The sequence below is a fragment of the Panicum virgatum genome, chromosome 2N (genome assembly GCF_016808335.1).
Source record: "Panicum virgatum strain AP13 chromosome 2N, P.virgatum_v5, whole genome shotgun sequence".
Taxonomy (NCBI): Eukaryota; Viridiplantae; Streptophyta; class Magnoliopsida; order Poales; family Poaceae; genus Panicum; species Panicum virgatum.
The window spans coordinates 36,704,313-36,730,777 of NC_053146.1; the positions used below are offsets into that span (position 1 = coordinate 36,704,313).

Consider the following 26,465-nt stretch of genomic DNA (forward strand, 5'->3'; position numbering starts at 1 on the left):
AAATAAATGGACTGCCATCAAAACTCTAGCTACCACTCAATCAATCCATTTGTTCTGTTCATGATGGACTTCCAACTGCTTCCAAAGCTAGTACAATGGAACTCCGTTTTTTAGTAAATTATCTAAACTTATCGTTATACTGTCAGGTTAAACTAGGAAAAGCATAAAAGCCAAAACGGTCTTAATTCTGATTTTAGAAGCAGGATACCATGCCATTCGCAGCAGTGTCAGCTACCAACCCTCTCTAGAGTTTATCTGAACAGGCCGTCACACGTGGCCGTTCTTCAGAGTTGAGATAAACCATCTACTATACACCCCGTTCGGCAGGCTGGAGCTGGAGGCTGGAGCTGGAGTTGTGTGAGAGAAAAACACTATTGCCTGGCTAATGATTGGAGGCTGGAGCTGGAGTTGTGTGAGAGAAAAATACTGTAGAGGCTGTCCACCAGCCGAACGGGGTGATGAGCAAGAAAGCAATGGCAAAGGCGATAAAACCATCCTACCCGTGCAGACGTGTCCACCACAGCCCCCCGATCCAGAGGAGACAACTGACGAGGGATCCGACCTGTCAGGGAACTAGTGGCTGAGCACCGATCGCAGAGGGCCCGGCGCACCTCCGCCCCAGGATCCAGCCCGACCGCCCCCCGCCCCGGCAGCCGTCCATCCCCACCGTTGTTTGGTTCGCGTTAAAATTGTAGCACGTTAGGAATAGTAACAATTTTTACCATTAATTATGGTGTTAAACAAAGTTAGTTTACAAAATCAACTTCAGAACTCCTATGCTAGTGACCCTGAAGAATCTAATGAGGTCTTTGACCGTGTGATTGGAGAATTGTTACTGTAACATCACTATAGCTAATCATCGATTAATTACCGTCATTAAATTCGTCGCGAAAAGTTACATCCATCCTTAAAAAAAATTTACAAATAAACTTCATTTAATATTTCATATATGCAAAATTCTCTTTTCGAGAAACCTATGCGCTAGTTTTATTGTCAAACTAAACAAGGCCAGTCCCGTGCAGTTCAGTGTCAGCGGCAGTCACTGTACTGCACGGGAACTCTCTCCGGCTGCTGCTTCGGTGTCTTCCTGTGTGTGTCTCCGTTACTCGTTACTGTCTTTCCACTGTTAATTTTGTTATTGGGCCGTGAATGAAAACGTTAGAGAGCCCAATTCTTGAAAATGCCACACGCGACCCTTGTGCTCCGGCAGCAGCGAGGCCCGGTCGGGGAGCCCCACGCGTGCACACGCGGCGGCGTAGCAGCCAGGCAGCGCCGGTCCCACCCGTCAGCCCCCGCGCCGCACGGGCCCTCGGCGCCGCTGCTGACTCACCGCGCCCGGCGCGTCGCCCGCCCCGGGACGCCATCTCCGCCCCGCGTCCAGAACCCCCAGCGCACCAGCCTCCGTTCATAACCAGCCGGCCGCGCGTGGGCCCGGATTTCCGCGCCCCCACATGTCATCGTCGTCTATCTACCCCCGCCCACGCTTTCACCGTGGGAGAGACGAAGGCCAAGGCCAACGACGCTGCCGTCCACACGTCGCCGGAGCAGAGCCGTTCCGTCCGTCCCACCCGCGGCTGCCGCGACTTTTCCTTTTTCTCCTCTCCCGCCCGGTCTCCGCCCCACGCCTCGAGCCACTGACACCCTGGCCCCACCGCGGGCAGAACGGGGATTTCGAAACGCTGCGTGTGGCTTTAAAGCGACGCCGCCGTCGCCTCCGTGGCTTCCTTCCCCATTTCCTCGCATCGGCATCCTCTTGCTTTGCTTCACACGCGCAACGCCAGATTTCTGTTTTTTTTTCTCTCTCTTTTAATTTTGGGGCGGTCTTTGTGTCTAGTCGGCGGCGGGGCGATGGAGACGGCGGCGGCGGCGATGCTTGAAGCCGGGGTGGGGCGGTTCTCGCGGGCGCCGGCGCTGGCCGCGGCGCTGCTGGCCGAGATGTGGGCGCCGCTGGCCGTGGCGCTGGCGGCGCTGGCGACGCTGCCCAGCCTGCTGCGCCGGCTGCAGGTCATCGTGCTGCGCCTGCGGTCGCGCGGCAAGGAGGTCATCCAGTCACACATCGGGACCTACTACTCCTCCGGCGACGAGGAGGACGAGGGCGACGAGGATGACGACGACGAGGAGGAGGAGAGCTCCAACGAGGCGGACACCAGCTCCTCGGGCGAGGAGGAGGCGCAGGACCTGAAACGGATCGGGTTCTACGAGGGCGCGGCGGACGACGGCGGGTTCCCCTGGGGCGGCGCCGTGGTGCGGACCTGGCAGTGCCTGCCGCGCGCCGGCGGGGGGAGCGCGAGGCCGGCCCCCTTCGGCGGCGTCCCCGCGGTGAGGCTGTGGGGCGCCATGACGGCCAGCGGCGAGCCGTGGCTGGCCGGCGCCGATGAAGGCGGCTGCGCGGCCGCGGAGGCGCCCTCGGAGCAAGTGGTGGTCGGGTGGCGGCGCGAGCACGCGGCGTCCCGGCGCCGGCGGCACGCCCCCCTCCCCCACGCCCGCGAGGTGTGAATATGCCACAGGGCGACAAGCTGGAGATGCCGATTCCCCCCGCCGGGGCCCACCCGCCAGCAGGTGTGATTAGTATTGTGGGGGAGTGGTTAGGCGCCGCGCCGGATTGGTTGGTGTCTTGGTGAGATGATTTAATAATTTTAAAAAATTGCTTGTCGATTGGGGAGGGAAGGGGGGAAAAAGAACATTTGGAGTAAGCAGTAGGTGCGGGGAGCCCTGTGTGTTGATGGTGTTGTACTGGGGACATAGCAAGCTGGGGTTAGATTAGAAAAGGCAAAAAAAAAAAGCATGCTGCAGCTGCCCATCTTCTCCTGGAGATGGACGGTAAAAGCCTTGCCGTTGAGTGCGTGTAATCTTTCCGTACCACCGCCATTCTTTGATTCATGTGGTGATTGTGATGATAAATAAGAAGAGAAAAAAGAAAATGGTGAAAGGCACCGGGTCTCCGTCCACTCGTTTTCTAGCTGATGCTGCTGACGAGCTTCTGTATCAATGTCGCTGAGGTCTCCGCTTGGCAGGGCCCGCCTGCCAGTGGACAGGTACCAAAGATCGCGTAGAAAAGGTGTATCAATGTCAGATCAAAGTTGCTGATTGACAGTCAGCGACGTAAATAAAGGCTAATACAGTACACTTAACTCTTATGGCGATTTCTACTTTCAAAAGGCGTACACGTAAAAGATTTCGTGCGTTGTGCGCGCATCGCATGTCGATCGACGACCGACTAGTTACGGTGACATGCCGCGTCGCAATTCGCATTCTTTCATGCAACGGAGCAAGTTTCCTCGCACGCGGAGTTTAATTACCAGGGGCGGGAACAACAGATGAAGCCACTAGGGTATGCTCTCTGTCACAACATTATCAGCTACAGTACAAGATAGTGTTTGTTCATTGATTCTGTACAAAATCATTGATGTTAGCTGACATGAATCAATACATGTAGCTTCGCCCCTGCTAATTACCAAGATGAGGGCGTGTCTAGTTCCCAAAAAATTTTGGGCGAAAATATTTGAAATTTTTTACCACACTAATTACGAGTATTAAATATAAACTATTATTAAACTAATTACAAGAATGGACGGAAAATCGTGAGGCGAATCTATTAAATTTAACTAATCCATCATTAGCCCGAGTCTCGTCATCAGCAATAGTTTGGTACGGGCAGCAAATAAAAATACGCGTGAGCCGCATGTAAATGGCATTGCCTTTCTGGCACGAGATCACGGAGGGTGCAGATCGAGCACGCGGTGGATATATAAGTTTATATTAGGAACCCTTTAAAATGGAGGGGAAAATAGAAAAACTTCGAGGATTCAATCCCAACGAATTTGTTTCGTATGCAACGCCCCGTTCGGCTGGGCTGACTGGCGGCTTCCCCTCACAAATCACCGACAGTTTTCCCTCACGAAACACTGTAGCTACAGTGAAAATAATCCACCGCTGGCTGCTGCTCCAGCCATCCGAACGGGGCGTAGTCTTTGGAACGTACTTTTTTGCAACAAAGGATCGAATAATCCTACCGATTACTTCAGAATTCCAGTTGAATGGACGACGCTTCCCCGAATATTTGGAGGGAAATAAGTATGAGGTACAAGAACCTCATGTCTTGTTTACTTTCTATCTTAAGATTTCCGTGTAGAATCCAAACATATGTTTAGTATTTTTTTTCATATATTTTAGATTCTTGTAGGATTTAATTGAACATTCATTCCAATTATGTATTTTTTTTCTTCCTTTTTATTTTGTGAATCCTGCGTTCCAAAGAGACTCATAAGGTTTGCCCGTAGATCCAAGTCTAGCATTAGCCTGTGATTAAACTAGGTTGTTTGTCGGAGGCAAAGAAGGACGTGCTCAATTTATATACTTCCAAAGGGGACCCTTAGGGTTTCCCAATGCAACAATCTAACAGTACTAGCTGCTAACTAAACTAGGTACGTTGTCTGTCGGGGACGAAAACTCAAGACCGACATGCTTGATTTTACTAGTTCCCAAGCTGGGAACTGCTTTCGGTTGGTGCAGTAGTAGTATAGGGGTGTTTAGTTCGTGGATTTTTTTTGGGTTTGGCTACTGTAACATTTTGTTTTTATTTGATAATTAGCGTCCAATCATGGACTAATTAGAATAAAAAAAATTCATCTCATCATTTACAGCTATACTGTGCAATTGGTTAATTTTTCAAATTATATTTAATGCTCCATTCATGTATCCAAAAATTTGATGTGACGAAAAATTTTGAAAAATTTTGTCAACTAAACATGCCCTATATATTGGCCGTTCTTTTACCACCTTTTCTGATTCGCAGATTACTTCAAACCTTGGTAGGGTAGGCATCAATCTAGGATCTAGCGATGTTGTGAAAGCTTCTGCTGTTGCTATCAAAAATCAAGAGGTTGATAAAATGGTAGTTGCTGCTAAAAACAAAAAAAAAGTAATTTAAATTCTAAGAAATTACAAGACGAAAGTGAAGATGAAAGGGATGCCAGACTTGATGCAGTTCTCAGCCATGTAGGTGGTGATCTAAATGAGAACTCGCAGGACCAGGAGTATGATCACATTATTGACCTATCTCCTGTCCATCGAAAAAAAAGTCTAGCGCTGCCAAAAATCTTAAAACTGGCAAGATCCCTAAAAAGCCAAAAACCCCTTCTAAAATCGTGATCAAATGAAAGGGGTTTTCTGGAATAGCAGATGTCTTAAAAAACTTGGCTAAACACAGATTTTTGGCAGATTTGGTTAAGGAAGAGCAAATTAATTTCATAGCTCTTTTCGAGACCGGTCGAGATGACTTCCCGGATCATATTCTAAAAAATGTATGTGCCGGCCGAGATTTTCTTTGACATAGTATGGCGCCACATGGTAGATCTGGGGGCATCTTGCTTGGAGTTGACTTGAATGTTTTTGATATTGGAGCCATTGTTGAGGGTGATTTTTATGTTAAATTTACCCTTAGATGCAAAAACGATGGCTTCAAATTTGGGTCTATGGACCAACACAACATCAAAACAAACAAGCTTTTTTATCTGAACTAGCAAACACTTGCTCAAAGGAATCCCTCCCTTATCTAATTGGGGGTGATTTTAATATTATGAGAAGACCGGAGGATAAGAGTTCCGGAGTGTTTGACTTTAAATGGCCCAATTTGTTTAATGCTGTGATTGAGTCTCTAGATCTCAAAGAAATTATGATGTCAGGCCGCCAATATACTTGGGCAGGTACTGGGGACAATCCAATTTTTGAGAAACTTGATAGAGTTTTGGCTAGTACAGATTGGGAGGATAAGTTCCCGCTGTCAACAGTTGAACCTAGAGACAGAGACATTTCTGACCATACCCCGCTGGTGTTAAACACGGGGGCGTCCACTCACCAAACTGACCAACGTCACTTTAAATTTGAAAGAGGCTGGTTAATTCGGGATGGTTTCTATGACATGGTTGCAAAGATTTGGCAATCGGAAACCACTAGACGTACACCCTTAGAGCGATGGCAGAATAAGTTACGTAGGCTCAGACAACATCTCAGAGGCTAGGCCAAACATACAGCAGGAATTTATAGGAAGGAGAAGAAGGAACTCTTAGCGCTCTTAGAAAATCTTGATAAGAAGGCTGAGAGTGTTCCTCTTTCCGATTAGGAAATTAATTTTAAACATTTCCTTAAAGAGAGATTGGTTCTTCTTTTGAGAGAAGAAGAGATAAAATTGTACGAGAGAGCCAAGGTGAAAACTCTACTAGAGGGAGACGATAATACAAGATTTTTCCATCTAGTGGCCAATGAGAAGCATCTAAAGCAACATATTTATAAACTTGAAAATGATCAAGGCGTTGTTGTTGGAGATGATCAGCTCAAAAGCCATATTACTCAGTTTTATAAGAACTTCTTTGGGACTCCAGATGTTTCGGAGATTACATTAATGGAAAATCAAATTTCAGATATTCCACAAGTATCTCAAGAGAAAAACGATGTGCTCGTTAGTGAGTTCACGGAAGCTGAAGTAAGGGAGGCAGTGTTTCATATGGAACATAATAAAGCCCCGGGTCCTGATGATTTCCCAGCAGAATTTAACCAAGTTTTTTGGGGATTAATTAAGAACGACCTTATGGCTCTTTTCTCAGATTTCTTTAACGAGAATCTTAACCTCTTTAGTTTGAATTTTGGGATAATTACACTAATCTCTAAAACTCAGAAAGCTACTAAGATTCAACAATGCAGACTGATTTGTGTTCTTAATGTCAGCTTTAAAATTTTTACGAAAATTGGCACAAATAGGTTGAATAAAGTAGCTCAGACAGTGGTTAGTCCTACGCAGACTTCCTTTATGCCAGGCAGGAATATCATGGAAGGAGTAGTAATTCTACATGAAACTATCCATGAACTTCATACAAAAAAAGGGATGGGGTCATTTTTAAAATAGACTTTGAAAAGACCTATGATAAAGTTAAATGGTCTTTCCTTCAACAAACTCTACGCATGAAAGGTTTCTCTCCTAAATGGTGTAGATGGATTGAAGGAATGGTGACCGGTGGGAGTGTGGGTGTCAAGGTTAATGATGACATTGGTCCCTACTTCCAAACGAAACGAGGGCTCCGTCAAGGAGATCCAATGTCACCCATCTTATTTAACATCGTTGCTGATATGCTGCCTCTCCTAATTAAGAGAGCAAAAGCCGATGGTCAAATAAGATGTGTCATCCCTCATCTTATAGATGATGATCTGTCAATTCTACAATATGCTGATGACACCATTATTTTTATTGATCATGACTTAGAACAAGCGAAAAATCTCAAACTATTGTTGTGTGCCTTCGAGCAATTATCTGGGTTAAAGATCAACTTCCACAAGAGTGAAATCTTCTGTTATGGTGCAGCTAAAGAGATGGAGGACTTTTATACCGATTTCTTTGGTTGCAATGCACGGGAATACCTATTCAGACATTTGGGAATTCCTATGCACCATAGACAACTCCTTAATTCAAAATGGAGTAAAGTTGAGGAGCGCTTTGAAAAAAAAACTCTCTTGTTGGAAAGCTAAGTTCCTGTCTTACGGTGGACGTCTAGTTTTACTAAATTCAGTACTTAGCAGCCTTCCCTTATTTATGATGTCCTTTTTTGAAATCCCCAAGGGGGTACTAAAAAATCTTGACCATTTCAGATCAAGATTTTTTTGGCAAGGTTCCTCAGAGAAATATAAATTTAGACTTGCAAAATGGGACATCTTGTGTCGCCCAAAGGATCAAGGGGGATTAGAAATCTTAGATTTACAATTGCAGAATAAATGCTTATTGGCTAAGTGGTTGGTAAATTTGCTAAATACTATTGGCTTGTGGCAAACTTTACTTACTAATAAGTATCTAAGATCTAAGTCTCTCACTCAAGTGAAAGCCAAACCTTACGACTCCCATGTTTGGAGGGGGCTGATGAAGATTAAAGATGAGGTGATGGCGAACGGCTCCTTTATTAGTAAAGATGGGTGCCAAACTTGTCATTCAAAGTTAAATATCCATCAATTTATAATATTGCTCGAGATCCACATGCTTTTGTGGCTCATGTTATGGCTTCGAGACCGCTCAATATTTCTTTTAGGAGGGTTTTGGTGGATAATAAACTTGTGGAATGGCAAAATCTGGTAGCACATATCGTTAATGTTGAGTTGGTGGACGGGTCAGATACTTTTATATGAAACTTGACCAAATTCGGGTTGTACACTGTTCGATCGTATTATCTGCATCTTATTAATAACCAGCCACCTTTTCAACATAAGATGATCTGGAAACTAAAGATCCCTCTTAAGATTAAGATATTTCTTTGGTTTTTACAAAGGGGTGTGGTTTTAACAAAGGATAATCTTGCTAAGAAAAACTGGAAAGGGAGTCAAAAATGCTGCGGATGTAACATTAATGAGACTATCAAACATCTCTTTCTGGATTGCCCTTATGCGAGAATGGTTTGGAGGGTAATCTTTTTTGCTACTGGTTTATCTCAACCTATTTCTATTCGCCATATGTTTGGTTCCTGGCTTTCTAATCAGAATAAAAAGATTAGAAATTTGATTTGGGTTGGGCTCGCTGCTGTCTGCTGGGCTATTTGGCGCGGTAGAAATGATATTATTTTTAACAAAATCAAGTTAACTCGATTTTGCAGGTCATTTTCAGGGGAACATAATGGTTACGTTTCTGGTCGCAGCTGCAGCGTGATGAGCAAGCCAAAAACACGCTCTCCTTGTTGAGCAAGAACATAGAGATGATTGCTTTGGAGCTTGCTAATGGAGGGTGGAAGCACATTTATTGTTTGTTTTAGTTCTTGTCTGTTTTTAAATTGGTTTTACTCTTTTGTGTTTGGAACTATCTGTAATAATTGGACTGTGTACGTCTTTGGTCATAGAAGCCGGATGTCTCATCCTTTATCTAAAAAATATATAACCAGGGCCGGGCGTTCCTCTCTAATAATCCTGTTTGCTGGTAATAACTCATCAGGGCCGTAGTGTTAGCTTGTAGGGCCAACCAAATTAAACTCTTCAATCCTAACGCTTAGCATGCGCTGATGCAGCGGATCAGAGCAAAAGAAATGACAGGTGGCGTCGTGGCGAACAACTAGCACAGAGTGCATCAGCTAGGCGCCTAGGCCATCTTCACAGATCCTGCTTTGTCTAGGTGTGTTCAAGTACTATGCAGTTTTTTATTTGTTCTTTATTATATTAAAACTACTACTAGTATGCGTTTAATTAGACTAGTCTAAGTGAGAGTTTTATAGGCACAATTGCCAATATTGAAAAATAGATAACTGTGTCAGATGAGTTTCTTGGTGATGAAATTTTTTCTCACATTCCATGAAACTCCAGCATTCTCTCACCTTGTCATGTCAGTAAAATTGATGATATCTAATGATATGAAACTCTTTATTAAACTTCCATTGAAACTTCAATTGGGACAGTTTTCTATAGACCGGGAAAAAAAACAGCATGTAGCTAGGGAAACAAAAGCGCATGGTGGGGCCCGTTCCGTGTCAGCGACTGGTTGCCTAGCACATCACCTAGGCACAATCATCTTGATAGCTACATCTCCACAGACGGAGGATGCTTAAACTAAATGGGCAGCAATTAACGATGCCATCAGTCATGGTACTGTTCATTTATGTTGTCCTATACAGTACTACTACAGCACTAAAATCAATTATATATAGAAACGCCCAACTAACGATCAAAGTCTGGGATCATTATATTCTCGCAGTTGGGCAAATGTTAAGTGTTTGTTTTCAGGGGCGGAGCTAGGTACAAGGTTATGGGTGCGGCCACAAAATTTTCGTAATCCTTTATCATTTCTAGATTTTTACCATATTTGCTTCATTATGATATAATGCAAATACTATAAAGTCCCGCACCCTCCTCGACTTTTCTCTAGCTCCGCCTCTACTTGTTCTATATATGTATATGTTCGTGTGTAGAGAAAGGAACAGCACAAAAGGTACTTCAGTTTGCCTCCAAGAGAAAATTTGCCAGCAACGATCATTTGTGACCAGCAAAAACTTCGCCTCCCAGCGATGATGCTGACCTTTATGCAGGAGCAGCCGAAACTTTTTTTTTTGAGTGCCTCAACCTAGGTACAAACTATAGTATCTGAACTGACTCCCTATCTAAACACACGCACTCCCTAACTAACTCGATACTACAACCCATACACACACCTTCTAGAGGTGCAAGTTGACGGACATATCATCCCATTATGGTCCATAGGCGCTTGAGGCAGCCTCGGGATTAAACCGGGGATCGAACCTGGGCGCGGGTGGGATCCCAACCGGAGACTTCCACCACCGCGCTACGCACGCGTCTGCGGAGCAGCCGAAACTGATGGTGTATGAGGCGCAGCAAATCGATCGGCTTGCAAGGAGAACATTGCACTGCTTCAGATCTGGTTGCTTAGACTTTTCAAGGAATGTTGAGGCGATTAAAGCGTTGACAGAACAGAGGCTGTCCACCGGCCAAAACGAGTTCTATTTCTGAACGAGAACAGCCTCCGGACTGGCGTGTGGGCCAGTTCAGAGTTCAGGCTTTAGGGGGCCCGCTGGTCAGTGCCAAGGGCCAACCGCTTTGCACAACTTCAGATTTCACTGGTAGCTAGAGCGGCGTAAATTGAGAGTACGGTGATGAACACACGCTGGACGTTTTTTATTTTTTGACTTTTTGTCATTTGATGTTTTTTTTTGAAACGGTGATGCTTTTTTTGGCCTTTGATGCTGGAATGTCCATCATCTAGCAATGAAGGTTCAATCCTCATTTAGCCAAAAATTTGCCTAGGCAACCCTTGCCAGATAAAAGAACATGAAAATAACGTGTGTGTGTGTGTGTGTTTTGTAAAAAGTAAACAATGTGGCCTGATGTTCCTGTGGATGGCAAAAAAAAAAAAAACATGACGTGTTAGCCTGGCCGCACATTAGGGATCAAATAAATTAAACAATGTCAGTTTTCAGGAAAAGAGATAATAATCTGACTTGAACTCTATAAATAAATTATAACGTGACGTGTAGTGGCTGTTGCCTTTCATGCGACATTAATATTTAAAGAAAAATATAGTGACTAGTGCTATGTATACTCCCTCCCTCCCTCCCCGTGAAGTGTGCAATTCTAGATTTTTTTCAGACAAATTAATGGTGGCATGAAAAGACACTCATACCCTCATTTGTTTTGTACATGCGGTTAATTTTAGCATGCAATTCAAATCTAACCACTTAATTAGGAAGTCAAATTGAGAGCCAGTCTCTAGAATCGCATTATTTGTGGGATTTTTTTTTTCAAACGCAGAATTGCACTTTTCATAGGATGGATGGAGTATCTTACATTTTTAGTTGAAAAAGATGTGCATGGCCATTGCTGAATAATCGCACCATGGTGGACCGGCCAAAATGTCCATGGTTCATACATAATATAACCTGGCCGCTTTTAGCGTGATGCAACATAATGTGTTTCAGGCTGGTTTTGCCATGTGCACATACGGATAGTATGTGCGCGAGATCGCGCAACACTTGTGAAAGTAACAAACTATGAAGAGGAAATCAAGTTTAAGAGTGGCAAGTTAATACGGAGTGGGCGGAGCAGCCAAGTTTTCTTCTGTTTTGTTTCAACCTCCGTGAGAGTACCCATGATTCGGGGAGAATAGCAGAATCAGTTTAGCTTTTAATTAATGTTTTATGATCATTAATTATTTTTTCTAAGAAAAAAAATCATGGATGGTCAGGTGGACCATGGTTAACACGGAGTAGATAGGGTTTATCAGGGTAGTCTAATTAAGACCATCTGGATCTAAGACTTGTTTAAATGCTCAGATCTATAGGCACAAGCAGTGTCAGTTGTGACGTGAATTATTCTTTTTACAGTTTAAATCTGTGCAAGTCTAGCAGAAGGATGTAGGGGACACAAAGTGCACTGGTGGGACCCATGCTTTGTCAGCCGCCGGTCTAGTGCGGCATCAGGTCTGGGGGCATCTTGATGACTACCTTGATCACCCAGGAAATGGGGATGCCAATGCAAAAGTTGATCAAGCTGCAACTGTACGACTGATAGCGGTGTTTGTTTGTGTCTGCCATTTTGCAGTGCATGCAAAGCACTGTGCCGACTGGTGGACACACTTGCAAACATATACACTTCCGGTAAGAAAACAAGGATTTGAATAATTAAATCATATTCATATGTAATGTAATGGTGTCATCCTGTCATGTTTGTTAGCCCAGTTGGTCTAACCCCCCACCGGGGCGGATTTACCCCGCCTGTGAGAAAAAAAACCCCTCGCTGTGCTTCCGTTGAGCTTGGCTGTGCGACACGGCTCTTGGGCGACGGAACCCGGCGCATGTGGCTATGGCCCGGCCCAGTGGGCGACGGAACCCGGCCCATGAAGGTTACGGACCGGCCTAGGGCCAAGGTGCCGCCAGTCCAAGCCCGGAAGCCGGCTTTCAGGGGTTTTCTCGGCCGGGGTCAACTGGCCTCTTCTTAATTGAAAGCCGTGGAGGCGGTCTTTCCCCCCGCCGGTCGAGTTTTTTTTGCTACTACTGTAGTACTTTTGCCGACCTGACACTTTGCGACGCGGAACGCATGCATTGAGGGAATTGAATCCACTACCGGCCACTAGGCACTAGCTCAACCGGAAACGGTCGGACGCCGCAGCTTCTTCTCGCTCGCGGCTTTTCCTCTTCTTTTCCACATCTTTCTCCTGAGTTTGTGAATTCAGTGCAAAATTTACTTAATTTGAGATCAACATATTTATCTAGTGGTGTTGATCATGCCATAGCTAGCATTGCCTCTATAAATAACTCAACTCCGGGGCTGCCGCCCCAATCCTGGCTGCCGGGGCCGCAGATCCGGCTGGTCGTCGCAGATCCGGCCGGCCGCCGCCAAGGCCGCCGCGACTGAAAAAAATGCAGACTACGGGAAGAGGTGCACCTAGCGGTAGTGGCGTCCATGCTGACGCGGGAACGGGGCGGTTGTTACTCCTCGCCGCGGATGAGAGTCCAGAGCTCTTAGATGTAGGAGGTCAGACCTCTCGAATCAGAGGTCTCCTATCCTTAGGAAGCCGATGAGACCGGAAGCCGGCTTTCAGGGATTTTCTCGGCCGGGGTCAACTGGCCTCTTCTTAATTGAAAGCCGTGGAGGCGGTCTTTCCCCCGCCGGTCGAGTTTTTTTTTTTGCTACTACTGTAGTACTTTTGCCGACCTGACACTTTGCGACGCGGAATGCATGCATTGAGGGAATTGAATCCACTACCGGCCACTAGGCACTAGCTCAACCGGAAACGGACGGACGCCGCAGCTTCTTCTCGCTCGCGGCTTTTCCTCTTCTTTTCCACATCTTTCTCCTGAGTTTGTGAATTCAGTGCAAAATTTACTTAATTTGAGATCAACATATTTATCTAGTGGTGTTGATCATGCCATAGCTAGCATTGCCTCTATAAATAACTCAACTCCGGGGCTGCCGCCCCAATCCTGGCTGCCGGGGCCGCAGATCCGGCTGGTCGTCGCAGATCCGGCCGGCCGCCGCCAAGGCCGCCGCGACTGAAAAAAATGCAGACTACGGGAAGAGGTGCACCTAGCGGTAGTGGCGTCCATGCTGACGCGGGAACGGGGCGGTTGTTGCTCCTCGCCGCGGATGAGAGTCCAGAGCTCTTAGATGTAGGAGGTCAGACCTCTCGAATCAGAGGTCTCCTATCCTTAGGAAGCCGATGAGAGGTGGGTTGGAGGTGTTTTTTTATGTTTTTCTCTCCTAAATACAAGATAGGAGCTCTGATGAGAATTGGGTTGGAGTTACTCTAAGATCTGCTCACTTAGGAATACTTTAGGAAATGGGATCCAACAACATGCTGTTTTCCCCGTCAATTTGTGAATTGTGAAGCACGTACTTCTACAGTTTTGCAACCTAAAACTATTTCATAATGACACTATTCTACACACCAACTTCTCGAAACATAGAAATCATTTCCATGGCACTCCTTCCATGAGAATGTAGCTACAATTTGTACTCGAAGAGTTGAGGCTAAAAAAAGCTGCTACTTCGGTGCCATAAAATTCGAAGCAAAACCTTTGAATGCTGGGAAAAGAAGATCCTGGTTCTGTCACAGTCCATGTCGAATCATCGTACGGCCAGCGTTCTGATGCAAAATGCACTTTCCTTGTCAGCCATCCACCTGCGCAAACTTTTGTGTCATTGCGGTCGCAACTGCGAAGGGTTGGGACATGCCAGTGTCATGTTCAGAAGACGACGACGGTGCACCTCACAGGCTCACCGTTTGCTTTTGCTGGTGTCACGTCTGATTGCGAGAACGATTTCAGGGGAACTGCTCGGTCATGCTTAACTCCAATTTGCCTGGATAATCACATATTGAAGAAACGCTTTTTTGAAAACTGAAAAGCATTTCTTTTTGAAAAGCCAGCTTGAAGAAATACTTTGCCACCAAGAGAAAATTGTTTAAAGGACACCATGCTGATGCCCTGTTTCGCATGCCAACAAAATTGCAGGGTGAACTGCAACTCCATATGTTCTGTAAATTTAGCACCGAAACACCAAAACCTTTTTCCTTTAAAAAAACACCAAAAACTTTGGCACTCGGCACAACAAAAACTGTCATGTTCCCTGGTTGCCTCCATACGTACACAAGCACTTGAATTGCGGACCGGATTGAACTGCACCAATATTTCAGATTGCAAGCAGGGGCTTTGCAGAGATTGCAGGTATGCGCCAGATCGGTTGGTTAGACGTTTTCAAGGAAAAAAAAGAATGCATGTACCGTGGGAGCAGGTGCAGGCAGTGGCGGATCTAGGAATAGATGAAGGGAGGCTGAGTTTCTTCTTCCTCTCCCTTCCTTTCTTCTTCCTCTCCCTTCCTTTCTTCTTCTTTCTTCTAAAAAATGGAGGACTCAAGAGGGGCTCCATTGTTTGTGGGGTCTTGGGGGGGGGGGGGGGGGGCTGCAGCCCCCCTAGTCCCACCGCTAGCTCCGCCCCTGGGTGCAGGGTACACTTGTACTGTGACTTGCTGGGGTTAGAAATGCATGCTGCAGCTGCTCATCTTCTCCTGGAGGATGCACCTTGCGTGCATGTAATCCGTCAAGCCATTTTTCGATTCATGCACTCATCTTCTCTCTTTGAATGGTGAATGTGAAACTAGATCAGCCATCTTTTTTCTTGACAGATTGTTCTTTGCAGTCTTTCATCATGAAACTAGATCAGCCGTCAAGCATACAATCAGCTTTTTTCAATTGAATTTGCCTTAAAAGAATTCAATTGAATGAGGGGGGTTCAATTTAAAAAAGCTGATTGTTCATTGCAGTCTTTCATCATGTATCAGAACATTTGCATCCTTCCAAGCTCATAGCAAACCTGGTGGCATGAACAAGGTGCATCAAACAATCAATTAATTTGCTGAGGCAGGAGTCAATTGAGCATGCAACCTATTTGGTGAGACAAATATAGTATGCACACCGTGACAAAACCTGTTCTATTGAGAAAAAGATAGATAAGGTCCCCTAACCTTTTCTATTGAGAAAAAGATAGATAAAGTCCCCTCTGCATTGACATGGGGACCCTACACTTTCTCAGGTGGTAGGCAAGTATGCCATGTATGCTTGACAGATTGAACTATGCACCCTTTTCAGCTATTTTTTTTTTCATGCGAGGATTTTTGTTTCCGTACCTATTCTCATGATGTTTTGGAGCTCGTTGGATAAAGATCTGTCTCCACCATTCTCGACATGAATCCATCACCTCCTCCGCTTAGTCATAAACATAATAAACATGCACAAATGGAACATGATATGCAACCGAAAGCTCAAACCTTGTCAATCACTCATTGCATCCAAAGCTAGACCAACTCAAATGTCAACTTTTGGTCTTTCAGTCTCTCAGACCATGAAAAATAATGTTCAATACAAAAATTACAAGAACATAATTACAGAAGTAAAATAAATCAAACTGCAAGCGCTTCCAACAAGAGAAACATTATAATGTAATTTGCAGAAATTAAAAAGAATGCAAATTAGTTACACAATTCTTCATTCGTTGGAAGCCAATTGATATATCTTCATAAAATGCTTTGACACATTTCAATGTTTTAGACTTTTTAGCTGGGGAATAAGAAATATAGACTGCCATAATGCTTTTCCCCTGGTTTGCATAATGCTTGCCTTGAGCCAATCCATCATCACTTGTCAAAATTGCATCTCTATTATCTCTCTGCCATCATCAAAAGGTTTGAATAAATCCCTCTTGGATGGCAATAATTTTTGCATACACATCTTTCATTGCTGGTCTATCTTTTGGTGATTCCATGGAGCACATAAGGCCAATTTCGACCAATGGTATGATATAGTTTTGCATGTGTAGATTACAAAGAATTTCATCCTCCTTGTTTTGCATCTGGGGGTCTAAAATCTCACTGATATTATCAGGAAATGCTAGGCCCACATACTTATGAAGGCTGAGGTCATTACCAAATAGTATGTCAGTCGGTCGCTTTGCTGTGAGCATTTCTAGTAGCAGCACCCCAAAACTATAAACATCACCACCGGTTGAGATTTTGCATCCCATCGCATACTCTGTGAAATAAATGCAATGCACATAAACTGAGAAACTAATAACAACATAAGAGATAAGCTTATAGTCCTTCTAATGGAGGAGATGTGCAACTTACCAGGTGCAATATATCCAATTGTTCCTGAGGCACCAACCAAGCCTTCTGGACTGCTACTAAGACTTGAAGAGAGAAACTTTGCTGACCCAAAGTCACCAATGCGTGAAGTCAAGTCATAGTCCAAAAGAACATTGCTAGGCTTCACATCACAGTGTATCATTGGAGGTACCAATTGGTTGTGCAGATAATGAAGAGCAGAAGCCACACCTGCCACAATATTAATCCTTTGACCTAAACTTAACACCCTCCTTGGGCTACCTTGGTGTTGCCTTGGGTGGATCCACATGTCTAGACTACCATTTGGCATGAACTCATATACTAGAGCTTTGAATTCATTGTTTTCAAAATCTACTGTCGAGCACAAGGTGATTGCTTGAATTAGATTGCGGTGGCGGGTATGTTTTAGCACTTCACACTCAGTGAAAAAGCTATTGAGCGAACCATGCTCATCAAGATGAAATACCTTGATGGCAACAAGGTCTGTATCAAACTCAAACCTACCAATGTAGACTGATGCTGTATGACTTGAGCTGATCTTGTTGACTGGAGAGAACCAATTGGTGGCTTTAAGAATGTCTCCATAGGACACCTTCTTCATTGTCTCTCTATAACTTTCAGATATTTGATTTGTTCTTCCCTTCATAACAGTGGCAGCAACACACAAAAGTGACAACAAAGCGATAGTAACTGGTGGTGCTATTATCAGCAGCATGCGAGCATTGATTTTTCTTTTTGTTGATGATGTGGTGGGGCAGGTCGGCAATGAAAATATGGCAATTCGCTGACATAACGCCATGTTACCTTCCAGCATGACTGCATTTGAATTATTTCTGAAGATACCACTGGTTGGAATTGGTCCTTCTAGTTTGTTGTATGATAGATTAAGATGATATAAGAGGCTGAAATTCCCGAAGAATTCTGGAATTTGACCAGATAAGTTATTTCCAGAGAGATCCATCCGCTGTATGGATTTCAGTTCATTGAGAGACTGAGGAATAATCCCACTGAGCATATTTCCTTCCATCTGAAGGGATGACAAGGAAATACACTGGCCAAGTTCACGTGGTATTTCACCATATAACTTGTTGCTGGAAACATTCAATATGACAAGTTGGATCAGTTTTCCTATTTCTGGTGGTATCGTTCCTGTAAGGTTGTTGTTTGACAAGTCCAACCCTAAAGAAAGCGAAAAAATGTTGAGGATTTCACTTGGTACGGATCCATCAAGGTTGTTGAATGATAGATTTAACATATTCAACCTTTGGCACTGTCCTAGACTTGCCGGTATGTTTCCAGACAGTAAGTTATCATCCAGGGAGAGCTGGATCAATTGAGGGAGATCACCAATCGTGGATGGGATTTCCCCAGACAACTTGTTCTTAGACAATGACAGGACAACCAAGTTTCTTAATTTCCCAATAGTTGAGGGAATGGTTCCTGAAAGCATGTTCTGCTCCATGTTAAGCAAAGTGAGATTCACAAGATTGCCTATCGCAGCTGGTATTGTTTCTGAAATTCGGTTGCCTCTAAAGTTTAGCAGTTCCAGGTTTGTGGAAAGATTGCCGACTGATTTTGGAAGACTTCCGTTCAGGGAATTCCCATCCAGTGCTAAAGTTAACAACAGACTGCAATTTGTCAGGGAGGTTAGAAACGTCCAGTTTTCAGCTTGTAGCATGTTACTTCCTAGAATCAGTCGACTCAAGTTGCTCAAGGATCCTAGAGATGGAATCGAACCACTTAGTGAATTACTTGAGAGATCAATCACTTGGAGCTTCGACATGTTGGCCAGTGAAGCCGGAACCATTCCGTTTAATTCGTTGCTACTCAAGATCAATGATTCGAGGTTTGGGAGTGAGTGGCCAGTGTTAAGAAGTATCTGTCCATCAAGCCTATTGGTGCTTAATCCAAGGTATCTGAGTGATGAGATATTGTATATCATGGCTGGGACATTCCCCGATAATCGGTTGTAACCTAGATCTAGGACGGTTAAGTTCAGGATATGACCCAAGGCTTCTGGAATCGATCCTTCCAAGTTATTCTCTGCTAGCAGAATGTAATTTAAGGATGACACATTTCCTAAAGATGCTGGTATACTTCCGGAAAGAGAATTTCCAGTAAGGCCAAGAAATTGCAGAGTTGGCGTTCTATAGAAATGTGGGATTACCCCAGAAAGAGAATTATGTTGGAGGTCCACTGTAACAAGATTGGATGAATTGTTGAATAGAGTACCTGGGATCTCCCCTGATAGGTTGTTCATTGAGAGTCCCAGCACACGGAGCGATGAAACTTTGGCTAAGGAATCAGGAATAACTCCGCTAAGAGCATTTCTTGAAAGATTAACATATATAAGAGAAGCAGCAGTACCCAATGACAGAGGGATGTTACCTGTAAGCCTGTTATCAGCAAGAATTAGAGTTTGGAGACCTGGCATCGCACCAATCTCCTCAGGTATGCTTCCAGAAAGATCATTGTTTGAAAGGTCTATCCGCACTAGAGATGTAAGAGTCCCCATGCAGCTGGGTAGTTCTCCTTTGAGCTTATCATACCTCAGCTCTAGGGACACCACACGGATTGGGAGGGTGGCGCTGCAGGTGACCCCTCTCCAGCTGCAAAAGTCGAGCAAGCCGCTGCGCCATGATCCGAGGACACTGCCAGGGTCTGCGGAGATGCTGGATTTGAAGCAGAGGAGGGCTTTCCGGTCAGCCTCAGAGCTGTTGCTGGTTTGTGCTGATGAGAAGGTTGCACTGTTGGAGGTCAGTGAAACGAGAACACCATACATAAAAAAGAGCAGGTGGCCGGGAGATGGGGATTTGGGTTTAGGATCCATGCGTCGTCTGTTGTTCTAATCGGTCTGTTGTTCTAATCGGGTGCTCTTGCTGTATTATTCTTTATCAGAGTGTTTTGAGACTAGTGCTCGCGACGCAGAGGAGGAGAAGCTTAATCAGTCGTGCTTGAATCCGTCGTGTGCTGTCTCCTTACGGCGAAGTAATTATTGGTAGGAGAGAGGTCAAAGTCCAAGAAATGTCGTGTATTTAATTAGGGTTTGGCTGCAGCGGTGCTACTGACACTCGCCACGGTACTACAATTACAAACACTTTCTGTGTGCTGCCATTGATTAAACTATCACAAGGATCATATTTATATGTGGCTAATTGAAAGGTATTTGAAACTATAAACTATTGTACACCATTTTTAACTAGAGTATGAAACTAAAGATATATATTAGACGACTCGCCTGGTGCTCCCAGCTCACCTGCAGTCCTGGATCGTAAGAAGGGGCCGATCCAGTTGGAAAAATTAGTAGGGGGCAGACGATTGCATTGCATACCTTGTTTCGTTTGCTGCTGCGAACTTTCTGCCCTCCCTTCCCGACTTGCGCTCGCCGCCTCACCCGCTGGATGTCGCTGCCGCTTGCCCGCAGGGGCGAGCCGCCGGATACCCACTGCCACAGGCAGGCCGAGGCCGAGCCGGCCAGGGACACGGCCCCCTCATCCTCACGTCGCGCGGCCGCCGCGCCCTGCCCCAGCACTGCTGCAGCGCGGGCCCTCGCCCTCGCCGCAGTCGCTCGCCCAACACTCCCCCTATATCTCTAATCACACCGTTTCTTCGCGATATTAATCTCGTTTGAGCCCCGTAACACGATGATAATATGTATTATCGCAGTACAAATACTGTATGATTTTTTTTAAATTCAAAAACATTAAATAAATAGTTAGTTAATGAGTGATAGTATATAGGGAGAATAGATATGGGGGGAATGGTTGGAGAGAAAGAGTTATAGGGGGATGAATCTTTTGGAGGGATGTAGTAAAATATAGTAAATAGTACTTTTGGGGGGAGTTGGATGGGGGGAATGGTTGGAGAAAGCCTTAGGTGGGGAATTGGCAGTTTGGGGCTTGTGGCTGCGGGCTGTGTCTTGAAGCCCAATAGGGAATAGAAATCCATTCTTCTTCCCTGCTAGCCCAATAGGCATTGCGCCATAAGCCGGTCCAAAAGAACTCGTTTGGCACAGTTTCACTAGAAGCTCTCGGTGAATCTGAGCCAAGGGGCCTAAACAATTCCTAGCCATGATGTTACTTTTTTTTACCTTGGCATTCTACGCCTCTTGCTGGTCATCGTAGCAAAATATGTTCGGCCAAACTGATTCAGTGCAACTTTTTAATATGGTATATATGAATGAGATGACTCATATGCAACAACTGCATAAGAAAATAATCCATCTTCTTTGTCACAGATTACAGGTCGTTTTTTTTTTGGCATAGCAGTAGCATACCTTTGTACATGGTTTAAAAGAAGCTATCTTTAGTTTACTTATAAGAGAGAATACTGAAAAAAAACACAATGATTATGTCTGCAATAATCTGTTTAGCTAGATGAATGCATTGCTTCTTTACTAAATCACATCTTTTCTAATAATAATAAGAAAACTATCTGCATCATTACAGAAAAAAAAGGTGTCGCGTAAGATTGCAGGTCAAGGTCAACCTGGTCACAACTCAAGCATGAGCAACCTGCAAAGTCAGTAGAACGGGTACATCCTGCAAAACCCCCGGCAATCTCATGCTGTCTGATCCCCATCCTAACCTCCACCAATAAAACAATGGAGAGACCAAAAAGCACCAGATTCCCTCCTAAACAATCTTCAGAACCGCTACTTAAACGCCCCCTAGAAACGCCGCCAAAACCATCAAGCCATCATCTTCTCTTGCACCTCTGAAGAAAAAACCACCGCCATGGACATCAGGAAGAGATCGTCATCACCATGGCCTTCTCTGAACGCGCCGTCCTTGGCCCTCCTGCTGCTGCTCGTCTTCATCGCAGCAGAAACCACCGGCCGCCACCGCGCCGCGGCGCAGGTGTTCTGCCGGTCGCAGTTCAACCTGGCCAACGAGGCCTGCAGCCTGCGCACCTTCTCCGGCCCCAACCCGGCGCAGCCGCTGCAGCTGCACAGCAACCGCTCCTCTGCGTCCTACGAGGTGCAGGCGGACCACCACGACCACGGCCACCACGACCACGACCACGACCACCATGACCACGGCCACGGCCACGAGCGGGAGCGGGAGCGGGAGCACATCGCCCACAGCCGGCGGCACGGCCTCGGGCATGGCGGCCGCGACCCCTACGACACCGCCTGCTGCCGCCGCCTCATGGGCATCGACAATGCCTGCATCTGCCAGGCCATGTCCTTCCTGCCGGTGTTCATGAGCAAGGTCAAGCACGCCATCAAGCTCAGCCCCGTCCCCGGATGCGACGTCTCCTTCGAGTGCGGTGCCGTCTAGTGAACTCAAGTTGGCAACGGAACCACTTTTCGGTTCTTGGTGCCTAACTTTTTAACACAATAAACTATTGGATATAGGGAAAACTATGGAAGGGCGGGCCTGGTGCAGTGGTAGAGCCTACCGTCTGTAACCGGAAGGTCCCGGGTTCGAGCCCCAGCCTCTGCATATTTGTGTGGGGAAGGGTTGTTTGCGGGAAGCCTACGGCACTGGGTACGCCCTTTTATATAGGGAAAACTATGCTTCATCACCTTTTGAATTTGTGGTAGCATTAGGCATATATATGTTATCCTAATAGCATTGCGAGCAAATCATGCATATATGTTATCCTAATAGCTTTAGTAAATATAATGTTTTTGGAGCTTAAAGTAATGTACTTAAGAAAGTGGATCTCCAATTTGTATTTCAGATACTACTACGCTTCCAGGCTATGGTGTTGCAGATATGCAAACTCTCATCGCAACTTCAATGTGTAATGCCAATATACAAACCTTTTTTGAAATCCAAATTTCAGCAGTTCTAGTTCAGAAGAAGACTCAAAACAAAGTAAAAAAGAATGGATAAACGATTATCAAAAGAATGTAGACATGCACAGATGCTGCAGTATCAGCTCTGAAATTAGAATATGTACATACTGCTGAAAACTTATTGTGCACTAGACTCTCATACAAGTTACTCTATGAACTGTACAGTTTCCGACAAAATTTGGAGATCTACTTTGTTTATAGATCCCATCAATATGCACCCATTAATTTGTGATCAGGCTGAAATCTGAACCACTGCAGCATTCAGAGTTGCAGACAACTCAGAGCAGATTCCTGCACAATACACACCATCAAGAGCATGATTGCGCTGAATAGAAGTACCCATCAATGTGCGATGATTTCACCAAGACCCAGAGTTCTTTAGAAATTATCTTTGATGCAACCTCACAGTAACTTCAGTTCATGCTCCATTGAAGTGAAGTCGAATCCACTCCAATCAAGCTCTGCATCCAGATCGAACTCTGGGTCATTGATTGGAAGTGGCAGGTGGCTAATGTCAGCCAGGCCAATATAGTCATCATCATCCAGAGGTTTGTATGTAGCGCCAATAAAATCACTGGCTCTGAACATATCCTCTGGTTTGGTGAAATCATCGGGTGGCAATTCATCAGTTGGCCTGAAAGAGTCACTGATAGGATTCTCATCTTTCAGGTATAGCATGACGTTTTCTGGAATCTCCATAGATTTGAGGGAGAAATTCCGTAAGCTTTCATCTATAGGATCACAGTGTACATCCATTAATGATCCTTCTCTGTTCTGAGCTTCTTGTGCCTTCCGCTTGCATGATACAGATGAAGAAACACAGGAAACCAAGGACAAGCTGGACAAGGCTGCATGTTCTGGCAGAGGCGGCTGAGCTTTCCTGGCCAGCATTGCTGCACGGAACTGGTTCCATTTTGATTGATATGCTGCAGCAGCCTCCTCTTCAGTGTCATGCAAACTATACTCCCGTTTCTTTGTTAAAGGATTGCGAATTTCTGCTTGCCACCGACCCGACTCCCGCAGTCGCACACCACGGTACCTGCTCGATGATACCTTCCTCTCAGGACTATCCAGATCCTTCATTCCAGATAGCATGCTAGTTTTTTGAGGTTTTGAGGTTTTACAATTCTTTACTGGAACTAGCACCACACCTATAATTTTCTTTTCTGTCTTTGGGTTTTGATCATCTTCATCACCGGAGGAGTCGGTTGCATCAGGATCAGAGCATAAAATGCGGACCTTCCGCATAGGGGGCATCTTTGTGGAGCGCAACATCCAGATCCCAAGCAACAACAATCTGTATACATGCCCGGTGACTTCATCATCAAATATGCTAAAACAAGAATACTATTGCAAAGATGTGAATGAGAATATGCATCTACATACCGAGGAAGACGTGTCTACAACTGCAGTACCCAATCTACCAAATTAGAAAGAGGATTGTCTCTTAACTTCTGATCCAAACTGGACAAAGGGAGATTATTTTTCTTCACCGAAGAAGTTTCAGAATTTGAAATTCAGGATGACTGTTTGAATTGAGGAGGGGTGCCAAATTCAACCCACCCAAACCAAACCTGCAAGCATTTAGACCAGGCAAGATTGTAAGACAAGGGCTCATCCATGTTAAAGTTAAAATAAGGGAAATAGCAGATACTAATTTACACTTTATTTGTTCTAAGTATACTCATAGCTTAGCACTTACCAAGATTGATTGTGATTTGGGGGATTCTTCAACTTGTACTGCCTCACGTATAAGAAAATAAAAGGCAAGGGTCTACATGCAGGAACCCAGAGTACTTCATACCAAACCTGAAATCAACATACATTATTATAGAAAACTTTCACTGAGACAAACACTACTTGAATATTAAGCTCTTGCAATACATGAGCCAAAAGATATGAACTGATGCAAACCTCCATCTTTGCATAAACAAATGAAGTAATATTATTATGTTCACAGAGAATGAAGATTTTTGTGCAGCTAAACACACCGGAACATGGTAATCGCTAAGTTTGTCAGATGAGCAAAACTAATCTGATTAGACTGACCAACCAGTGAATTGTTGCAATAACATGGGAGCAGGTGATCAGGTAAGTCATGGCAACAGACAAAATCTTTGATGCTTTACATTAAACAACCAAGCATACGTGACTCCTAAATGGAGGGAACAACGAACACAACAGCAGCAATGGAAGACAGAAGTGCCTACCTACAGACATAGTCAACAGAAATATTACAGAAATCTTTCGAACTTTTGGCACCTACTAAACGCAAGATTAACAGTGTTTGATAGAAAGAAATTTACCAGGACTGAACTACAACAGAGAAAGAAAGCTTCTAATCGACTTAGTCGTAACTCAATCAGGCATGTGAAAAAAAAAGGTTACCTGGATACCCTGGAATACCCGCACTGTCTGGCGCCCCTCAGCCAAGGCTGGATGAGAAGGGGGCAAGCGGAGTCTGGTGGCGACGGGAGCTCAGAACCATGGAGCTGCGGCAGGGCAGGCGACATAAATCAACAGCGCGCGCGTTCCGCGAGGCGGCGAGGGCTACTGCACTCCTGCTCTTCTGCTGCTCGTCGCACAAACACCATGAACGATAATGTATTAGATCTCAACCAAGAAGTGGAACTGTGAAATCAGAGATAAGAACCAAAGGGGAAACAAAGATTCCATCTTTTCCGCTAACAGATATGGCCATATGGGAAAGAAACAAAAAACTCGGAACTGGAGTAACACACAAGGAAAATCGCCGGAAAAAGGAAAAAAAGATGGAAATTATACCGAACATCCAAGAATCCTACCAGACCGAATCCCGCAAGAAAGAGAAGCGGGGAAGATACAAAATCTTTCCCGGAACAAGAAACAGGGGAGGCGGCGAGAAATGAGGCCCAACCGAAACCCGAATACCCGATATCCCAGGCAGCGGCGGCACAATCAACCGGACTCAGGAAAGAAGACCCGCACCTCAATTCGAGCGCGCGTGCAACGGCGGCCTCCGGAGCCCGGACCGGGGAACTGATGATTGGGGAGGTGGAGCCGGCGGAATTGGAGCGAATCAGGGGGAGAAGCAGCTCCGAGCTTTGATCCGGAGGGCGCGGCGGATGGGATCGGAAGGGACGGCTTGGGATTCTTGATTTCTCGGGGAGGGGAGGAGGTGGATGACGGCGAGGGGTTTTAATGGCTTCCGTTCCGTGGGGAGAGGCGGTGGGAGATGACGCGGCGCTGCGAGACGAAACGTGTGTGAGCAGGCGCAACGGCCATAGCCCTAGGTCCTCCGGTACTAGCGCCAATGATAGCGGCCATGGATTTTGAATTTATTTTTTTATCCTTCGAGTATCTTTTTTTAGGACCATCCTTCGAGTATTTTGCGAAATGTATTACCATGTTAAGTAGCCCCCCTTCCTCTTGATTGAAAATGCTGCTCAAATCTTGTACAACATTTGGTCGAAATGTAAGTTATGTTTGGCATTTGACATGATCTATGAGGTAAAACATTCACTAGCAATTTCTATCATACTGTTGAAACAAGAAAACCTAAGTTATGAAAGTATTAATTATTATTGACAACCATATGAATTGATGGTCAAAAACTTTGAAATTTTTTGTCTGCATAACATTTTATGTATTGATGGTCAATATTGAGAACAATATTTTTATATTTACTCTGACAAGGATCTTAAAACATCTTTGCTTTCATATTTGAGGGGAGGTCAGCTTTTGGCCCTTTCCTTTGGTCAAAAATCATGTTAAAATTGAAACAAAGAAAATTGTCCCTTTAAAAACAAAATGTCTCACAAAAGCCGATGAGCGACCCTAACCGGAGTCGATGTCGCCAGCTGATGTGGAAGAAAGAGAATAAGAGAGGGTGAAAATGATATATTGTGCTTTGTGTGACCAGAGCATCTAAATGTGTGCGCGCAGAGACGGTGAATCCACGAATGCCATTAAGTTTCATTTGAAATAGTTTTTAAGGCATCAATTCTTCAAATACAAGTTGTAGTATCTGAACTTA

At 44.9% G+C, this 26,465-nt stretch overlaps 4 protein-coding genes across 5 annotated transcripts; 2 read left to right on the forward strand and 2 right to left on the reverse strand.

Moving 5' to 3' along the window:
- The first annotated feature begins 1,705 nt into the window (after window positions 1–1,705).
- LOC120660315 lies at window positions 1,706–2,933 on the forward strand. The gene has a single exon (XM_039938795.1). The coding sequence runs from the start codon at window positions 1,849–1,851 to the stop codon at window positions 2,494–2,496; it is 648 nt and encodes a 215-aa protein (XP_039794729.1). The 5' UTR covers window positions 1,706–1,848; the 3' UTR covers window positions 2,497–2,933.
- Window positions 2,934–15,773: 12,840 nt separating this feature from the next.
- On the reverse strand, window positions 15,774–20,206 carry LOC120660316 (probable LRR receptor-like serine/threonine-protein kinase At3g47570). The gene is made up of 3 exons (XM_039938796.1): window positions 19,976–20,206; window positions 16,648–19,900; window positions 15,774–16,552 (listed from the first exon to the last, which is right to left on the reverse strand). The coding sequence occupies exons 2-3, from the start codon at window positions 19,472–19,474 to the stop codon at window positions 16,200–16,202; spliced, it is 3,180 nt and encodes a 1,059-aa protein (XP_039794730.1). The 5' UTR covers window positions 19,475–19,900; window positions 19,976–20,206; the 3' UTR covers window positions 15,774–16,199.
- Window positions 20,207–21,235: 1,029 nt separating this feature from the next.
- Window positions 21,236–22,291, forward strand: LOC120660318. The gene has a single exon (XM_039938799.1). The coding sequence runs from the start codon at window positions 21,381–21,383 to the stop codon at window positions 21,924–21,926; it is 546 nt and encodes a 181-aa protein (XP_039794733.1). The 5' UTR covers window positions 21,236–21,380; the 3' UTR covers window positions 21,927–22,291.
- Window positions 22,292–22,396: 105 nt separating this feature from the next.
- LOC120660317 (ethylene-responsive transcription factor ERF119-like) lies at window positions 22,397–25,702 on the reverse strand. 2 transcript variants are annotated; one of them, XM_039938798.1, is made up of 5 exons: window positions 25,418–25,702; window positions 24,839–25,019; window positions 24,153–24,259; window positions 23,837–24,024; window positions 22,397–23,747 (listed from the first exon to the last, which is right to left on the reverse strand). In XM_039938798.1, the coding sequence occupies exon 5, from the start codon at window positions 23,723–23,725 to the stop codon at window positions 22,853–22,855; it is 873 nt and encodes a 290-aa protein (XP_039794732.1). In that variant the 5' UTR covers window positions 23,726–23,747; window positions 23,837–24,024; window positions 24,153–24,259; window positions 24,839–25,019; window positions 25,418–25,702; the 3' UTR covers window positions 22,397–22,852. The 2 variants fall into 2 exon arrangements, with proteins under 2 accessions (XP_039794732.1, XP_039794731.1); XM_039938797.1 differs by having other exon boundaries at window positions 24,839–25,022.
- Window positions 25,703–26,465: the final 763 nt, after the last annotated feature.